This window comes from Triticum dicoccoides, chromosome 1B (assembly GCF_002162155.2).
Source record: "Triticum dicoccoides isolate Atlit2015 ecotype Zavitan chromosome 1B, WEW_v2.0, whole genome shotgun sequence".
Lineage (NCBI taxonomy): Eukaryota > Viridiplantae > Streptophyta > Magnoliopsida > Poales > Poaceae > Triticum > Triticum dicoccoides.
The window spans coordinates 698,498,399-698,506,677 of NC_041381.1; the positions used below are offsets into that span (position 1 = coordinate 698,498,399).

The 8,279-nt window shown below is 47.2% G+C and overlaps 1 protein-coding gene across 1 annotated transcript; it reads left to right on the plus strand.

Moving 5' to 3' along the window:
* Positions 1-483: 483 nt before the first annotated feature.
* LOC119351008 (stachyose synthase-like) lies at positions 484-2,986 on the plus strand. The gene is made up of 3 exons (XM_037618580.1): positions 484-1,372; positions 1,598-2,457; positions 2,558-2,986. Exons 1-3 carry the CDS (start codon positions 484-486, stop codon positions 2,984-2,986), a joined length of 2,178 nt encoding a protein of 725 aa, XP_037474477.1.
* Positions 2,987-8,279: the final 5,293 nt, after the last annotated feature.

The window sequence follows — 8,279 nt, forward strand, 5'->3', positions numbered from 1 at the left end:
TTTGGAGTCTCGTCGGACGGAGTAAATCATTTGCCAATGCCGAATAAAAATGGAAAACTGATCAATCAAAAATGAAAATGGGAAAACCTAGAATGCCATCGGGCGCTAGCTATCATGCATGCACACTATGTGTATCGACGCTTCTTGCCGTAAAAGTCACAAAGAAATCTACATGTAAAAAAAATGCCATAAACACATGAGCGATTGGAAGGAATGGATATGTGATCTAAATAGGAATATGAATAGGGATATGGATATGACCTGATTCTATATAATCGGATGTATTTTCCTTATTTGCTTGGATGTCTTATTAGACGGTAAAAAGAAGAAGAGAATCTTGTAATCTGATTCGATCGCATCCTCCGAATGCAATGTTTGCTTCCATCTAATGAACTATTTATACGCATGATCTAGGCTGGTTCCTTTGCATCAACACAACATTGTCCATCCATCGTTTGTCTTGGTCCAAGTCCAAGTCCAACAATGGCATCATCATCGTCCCAGTTCGCATTCTCCCTGCACGACGGCAGCCTCACCGTCGGCGGAGCCGTGCTCCTCTCCGGCGTGCCGTCCAACGTCGCGCTCTCGCCGTTCACGATCGACCCATCGTCCTCCGACGCGCCGGCGCACCTTCTCGAGCAGGCCACGGCCGCGGCAGGCCGCGGCGCCTTCCTCGGCTTCACGGCCCCGGCCGCCACCGACCGCGCGCCGTGCCGCATAGGCCTGCTGGCCGGCCGGAGGTTCCTCAGCGTGTTCCACTTCAAGACGTGGTGGAGCACCATGCACGCCGGCGACCCCGGCCGCGACGTGCAGCCGGAGACGCAGTGGGTGCTCCTCGACGCCCCCGAGCTCGGCCCCGGCGGGTGCGTCTTCGTGCTCCCGCTCGTGCAGGGCAGCTTCCGGTCGGCCATCTTCCCCTCCGAGGACGTCGAGGACGGCCTCGTGCTCTGCGCCGAGAGCGGATCGCCGGCTGTCACCGGCTCGGACTTCGGGCGCATAGCCTACGTGCACGCCGGCACCGACCCCTACAAGGTCATCCGCGAGGCCTACATGGCCGCCCGGGTGCACCTCGGCACCTTCAAGCTCATGGAAGAAAAGGCCCTGCCGCCCATGGCGGAGCGGTTCGGGTGGTGCACCTGGGACGCGTTCTACCTCACCGTCGACCCCGCCGGCGTCTGGCAGGGCGTCTCGGAGTTCACCGACGCCGGCGTGCCGCCCCGCTTCATCGTTATCGACGACGGCTGGCAGAGCGCGAATCGTGACGACGACCCGCCACATGCCGACACGCCGGGGCTCGTCCTCTGCGGCGAGCAGATGACGGCACGCCTCTACCGCTTTGACGAGGGCGAGCGCTTCAGGCGGTACAGGGAGGGCGATCTGCTGCGTTGCCCGCCGGAGCTCTTCTACGACAAGAACCTGCCCAAGACGGTCGTCCGCAAGGCCTGCGAGATCGAGGGCATCCTCAACGCCAGGAAGAAGGCGGCGGCCACCGAGATGTCAAGCTTGGACGCAAAACTCGAGCAGCTGCGGCGGGAGCTGGAGCAGCTGCTCGCCAAGAGCGCGGACGTCCTCGACAAGCTCCGCAGCCGGGCTGAAGGTGGCGACGGCGGCGAGGCGGGGCTGAAGGCGTTCCTCAAGGACATGAGGCAGAGGTTCCCATCGCTGGACGACGTGTACGTGTGGCAGGCGCTCTGCGGCTCGTGGGGCGGCGTGCGTCCGGGCACGGCGGCACTGGACACGGTGGTCGAGCCCGCGCGCCTCTCCCCCGGCCTGGCGGGCACCATGGACGACCTGGCCGTGGACCGCATCGTGGAGGGCGGCATCGGGCTGGTGCAGCCGCAGCACGCCGGGAAGCTGTACGACGCCATGCACTCGTACCTGGCCGGCGCCGGGGTTACGGGCGTGAAGGTGGACGTGATGAACACGCTGGAGTACGTGTGCGCGGAGCACGGCGGCCGCGTGGAGCTCGCCAAGGCCTACTACGCCGGGCTGTCGGAGTCCGTCGCGGCCAACTTCGAAGGCACGGGCATGATCGCGAGCATGGAGCAGTGCAACGACTTCTTCTTCCTGGGGACGAGGCAGGTGGGCATGGCGCGCGCCGGCGACGACTTCTGGTTGGGCAACGGCGACGACGCATACTGGCTGCAGGGCGTGCACATGGTGAACTGCTCGTACAACAGCCTGTGGATGGGCCAGTTCGTGCGGCCGGACTGGGACATGTTCCAGTCGGACCACGTCTGCGCCGCCTTCCACGGCGCCTCCCGCGCCGTCTCCGGCAGCCCCATCTACGTCAGTAACTCGCTGGGATGCCATGACTTTGCCCTGCTCAAGACCCTCGTGTTCCCGGACGGTACCCTGCCGCTGTGCCTCCACTATGCACTGCCCACCAGGGACTGCCTCTTCAAGAACCCTCTCTCGGACCAGGAGACTGTCCTCAAGATGTGGAACCTCAACAAGGTACAAAACTTTTTCCTGTTAATTATGCCACGGCATTCTCACTTGATTACAACATCAAATTTTAATTTTTCCTATGAATCTGTGTGTATGTTTTTTGCAGTTTGGAGGCGTGATCGGGGCGTTCAACTGCCAGGGAGCCGGATGGGACCCGGCGGAGCGCCGCATCCGAGGCCACGCGCACTGCTACAAGCCGGTCTCCGGCGAGGTCCACCCGACCGACGTCGAGTGGTGGCAGAGGGAAGAGACGGCAGGCATGGCCGACGCGGCGGAGTACGCCGTGTACAAGCACCACTCTGGGGAGCTGGTCCTGATGACCCCTCAGTCGGAGCCCATCCACTTCACCCTGCAGCCATCCTCGTACGAGATCTTCACATTTGCTCCGGTGGCAGGAGGCGCCTCCCACTTTGCGCCGGTCGGTGTGGTTGACATGCTCAACTGCGGTGGCACCATTGCTGATGTGGTTGTCGGCGGCGATGGTGGCGCGGAGGTGATGGTGAAGGTGAAGGGGGCGGGGCGGCTGGTGGTCTAGTCGGCGGCGAGGCCGGAGAGGTGCACGGTGGACAGGTCTGAGGCTGAGTTTGAATGGGGAGTGGGCGGTGTGTGCGCCACTCACGGTGTGTAAGCATCTATTTTCACGATGGTTTCAGGTCGAATTCCGCTAAGCTTCCCCCCGCTCACGGTGTGTGCGCCAGCCTAAACTTAGTGGGCTGACTAGAAACCCGTTAGCACCTCCCCACCCCTGCACAAGTTAGCCTTGCCAGGCCTTTCTTCCTACCCCTTTCCGATCTACAGTAGTTCTTTATTGCGTCAAAACAAGGAGCAAACTGAAAAGTGAAACTGAAGACTGAACATAGCAGAAAACTGAAACTGAAGATTGAAGGGCTGAACAAACTGAAATGAAAAACAGAAAGACAGTAGAAAAATAAAACTGAAAGACAACTTATCAACTATCTAAGACAAGAATTTTAGGACGGGGGGAGTATTTGGACATCGTTCTCTGATAATTTTCCAAAACAGTAAGTAGACTAAGAATAACACATAACATATAAGAAAGAACTTGCACAGGATACATTTTGACAATGGCCTACACAAATACCATTAACCACCATTAGTATCCACCATAATGTGATCCCAGACAAAAAAAATTAACTAGAGCAGGTCGAAATGGGATAAATTTGGTTGCACCAGCCGACAAGGTAGAATCATGATGAGTACATCCCTCTATATCTCGATGTTAATTTGAGCACGAACTTGTTCTATCCAGACTTAAGCAAGTTCAACTATCGACATAAGCGTGGTATTCTGCTTTTGTGTAGCCCAGTCCACCCACTGTCAAATAGTAGTCCATTCCTAGGGATGTTGATCTCAGAAACAATTTCCTTGGGGGGTTTCCTGCATACATAGAACTATAGAAGAGGAGATGTTGCAAGAAAATAGGAGAAAAATCATAAGAGAGATAGAGGCAAGAAAAATGGAGTACAAATTAACATGGAACGCACTTATAGGTGGCTTAGAATCGAAGGCATATTTGTACGAGTCAAGCAAAAGCGCAAAAGGGTGGCACAATGCCCTTTGCATCGCCGCAAAAAGATCATACAAAATAGCCTCCCTGGTGACTAGAACCACAACACATAATGTGTACGTAGCCGAGGAGAACAAATCCTCCAATCCCTTAGAAATCCAAGAATACATGTGGGCCTCCCAAGAAAAGGGGATTGGTTATTTCTTTCTCAGCGTGAACTTCAAAACGCATTGATCACGTTGAATTCATGGGTCAGTACACTAAATATAAAATCCTTATTTTCCAAACAAGATCCTGGAGAAAAAATGATTTGCTAAATGAAAACAACACTTGACTGAACAAGGAAAAGATGTGTGAAGCGGCATGTGTGCCTTAATGTTTCATTGAGAACAGAATGAGCAAACGCCCACTGATCTCCCCTCTGGTCTATGGAAAATGAGCATATGTGCTCCAATGAGAACAAAATGACCAAATACCCATTAAAAAGTGCCTTTTCGCACATGGGAAACTAATAAATACTCCCTCCGTCCCATAATATAAGAGCATTTTTGACACTATACTAGTGTAAAAAGCGCTCTTATATTATGGGACGGAGGGAGTAGATAGATAGACACTATTTCCCAAAACTGAGATTGGCACAGAAAATATGAGGTGCCTAAGAAGAGCCACTTGCTGCTGCACTTGACGCACAAATATGAGATGCCTAAGAAGAAGCAAGAAGTAGACAGTAAAAAATAACAAAAACTAAGTGAATGAGGAGGGACTTACTGAACAAAATTGTGCCTTTAGGTAATGACTGCAAGATCAAAGTAAGAGAATAGGAAGAGAATCGGAAGACAGACTAAACAAGACTGGAAAAACTAAAGAGAGACTACATAAGAAGAAATGAAGATTGAAACTAAAAACCAAAACTAAGAAAAAGAGAATGAACAAAAGGAAGGGAAAATAAAGAAGAGAAAACTGATGAAAATAAGAACCAGAGAAAACATAAAAAATAATGAGATCCTTAGGGAATTGGAAAAACTGAAAGAATGAGGAACTACAAACTGGTAAAACACTAATAAAATACTAATGACAAAGACCTATGAGGAATGGGACTGAAGAAGTATGCAAATCATGCCACTCCCTGTTTAAAAAAACCTGCGTGAAAACTGATACAAAACTGAAAACATGGAGACTGATACTGAGAACGAAACCCACATGCTCATAGACTGACTGAAAATTGAATGAAATAAATGAAACAGAAAATGAACTATATAAGAAACTGAATTAGAGACTAAAAACTGAGTAATGATTTTGTCAATAATGACAAACTGAGTAATGATGGAATGAATGGTCAGAGACCGAGGGACTAAACTCTAGACTCACGCTTGGACTAACTAAAAATTAGTTATCTAACATAAAAAGAATTACCAATATCAAGATAATGATAACAAATACTAAAGTAACAAATTTAAAATGAATGCTGAAAATACAGGAATAACAAAATAAACTGAAAATATTAAGCTGAATGGAAACTAAACTACTTAGAACAATAAATGACTTAACTTAAAACTGATAGACAAGAACAAACACTGACCAAATAACTGAAGAGAACTAAAATGAGACACTTAAGATACTGAACAAACATTGACAAAATAACTAACCACTTAACATATAGTTGAAGAGAACTACAACTGATACTTAGGAATACTGATGACTAAAAACTGAAGATAATCTAGCAAAAAACTGAAAACCGAAAACTTAAAACTTAGGACTTACATGAACATGAGGTTCAAAATAGAAATAATCATCTACTAAAAGACAAGACTCGTGAGAGATAGGACTGAAGAAAGATGCAAATGATAACTAAATATAATAAAATGAGGACTGATAAGACAGAAGAGCAACTGATGAAACAGAGAACTAGAGAAGACAGAAAAATGAATGAGAAACTGAAAAACTTAAGGAGCTAAGAACCTAAGAGACTAAGAAAGAAGGACTGAATAAAAGGATGAGAAATGAAGAAATATGAGAAACTGATAAAAATATAAATGACTGAGACTGATCTTAACACAAAAAATGGTTGATGACTGATCTGAAAAATGAATGAGAAACTGAAAAACTTAAGGAGAGAACTCAACTGAAACACTTAGGGTACTGATCCTTAGGAATATTGATGCCTAAAAACTGAAAACTGAATGAATGATTGAAACAAATACATTAAAACTGATAAAATGAACTACTAAAAGGATTAAAAGTGAATCACCGTTAAAGCCAAGAAAATGATCTACTAAAACAACTAAAACTGAACATACTAAAAAGCTGAACAACAACAGAAAAGTATAGCTACTTCTTGGTTACTTACCAGTTCACGCATAAACTACACAACCCCCTTGAACTCCCACAAACTTCACGCATCACATTCAGTCCACAGACATTGAATACTGCTTGGTTACTTACTAGTTCCCACTGAAACGTTTTTCTATTGTCAATTATTCACAGGCTGGAACTACATACTGCACTATCTAAGGGGTTAAAGATTTAGGACAACAAAGTTAATACCTCCTGCATGTCCTACCAAGTTCTTGCATTCGAAATCATAGTGCTACTAATGATGCATGTGTTGTTTTCACACGCTACATCCAGAATCAAAACTACATATATACGTCTATGCAACTATTAAGCTCATTGCTATCTGAAGATAGCTAGGGAACAGCAGTATTTAGTTCCTTTCATTACTCGCTCTTTAAGATAGCTATCTCAACAAATATTTATTGGACCACAACAAATGCATCATTTGAATGGATTGATTCCCTGCAGTATGAACTAAACACACTACACTTGTATGAACTAAACACAGAAGTACACTTGGATGAACTGAAACACAGGACTGAGAAATGAAAATTCAAGAATGACTGATAAATTTATTGAGTTTGAGTTCCCCCAATCTACAACAAATCTGAAGAGAAATTAAGAAAAGCTGAACACACAACCCAGGGCACGAGCACCGCAATCTCAGTAACATAACAATCGGAAGGCCGATGTGCTATCACATGAATTTCGTGTGGGAGCTAAGAACAGACACCATACAAAAATCATCTGATGCGCGCGCAATGATAGATGCAGGAAAATGAAGTGAAGCTGAGCGAGAAAACTCATGGGGGAGAGGGGAATAACTCACCGCACCTTCCACCCGACCAACGTTGACGACTGATTCCGGCCTCTCCGACGAGCAACTGTTAGTGGCGGACCCGACGGAAAAGCTTCCCCGTCCTCCTTTCCCTACTACTCTCTCCTTCCTCCCGGTGCTCCCCGCAGCTTACCTCCCACTTCTCAGAGCTGCTCGCCGACAGCTGGCCGCTCTCCATGACCTGCCACAAGCCCTTGCCGTTGAACGCCGCCGCCGCCGACCTCCTCCGCCGGCACTCCTCCGCAACCCAATAAAAGCCCATAACCCAAAACACCTAAAGCCCAACAGGCCAGCACGCACGCATGAGAAACACAGACAGAAGGAAGAGGCGAGCAACGCTGAGATTGGTACACGATCTGACGGCCACAAAAACGACCTGAAGCCAATTACAAAACAGACGACTGAAATTTAGTAAAAGTGTATATTATTGGTTATGAAAAGATAAGTTATGTTTTGGGTTTGATCAGAATTAATCTGTGTTATGGTCCTTGTGACACTATGCAATTCGCACCACCAGTTTATTTTAGCACACTTGTACTTGTGCTCATGGCACAAAGATAATTTGTACACTTGTTTACCTTGCTACTATACAAATTGGGTGAGATTAAAAACCCTCCTTCCTAAAAAAAACTTAATATTCCACAGTATTATTATCAGCTCTACTTAGTAATAAATAATGAATAATGATTGCTATTGAGCTGTGTGATGAACGGAAGCACGCAATTAGTACAAGTTTGTTTTCACTCTAGGTATATCACATTTGGAAGCTGCAACTGCAACTATATTATTGGTAAAAAAAGATGGAAGATGGTTATGCAGTCTTGACTATTACACTACTGCAACTGTCTCACTTGATCTGAAAAAAAGAACTCCCTTCGTCCCCAAATAGATGATGTATAAACTAAGTTAATTATTTAGCAAGCCGTCATGTCAATATCACTATATATATATCCACCATTAGATATACGACAAAGCTAAAATCCTGCCGTCCTGGTTTTTGCAACAGGTACGCACGACCCGGATGCCGCACGTTTTTAATCTAACGGATCGCAACGTTTCAGGGCGACCGATCCGAGATCGTGATCGCATGGCTATTAATTAGTTGGTGATTTGCGCGGCGGGACCGGT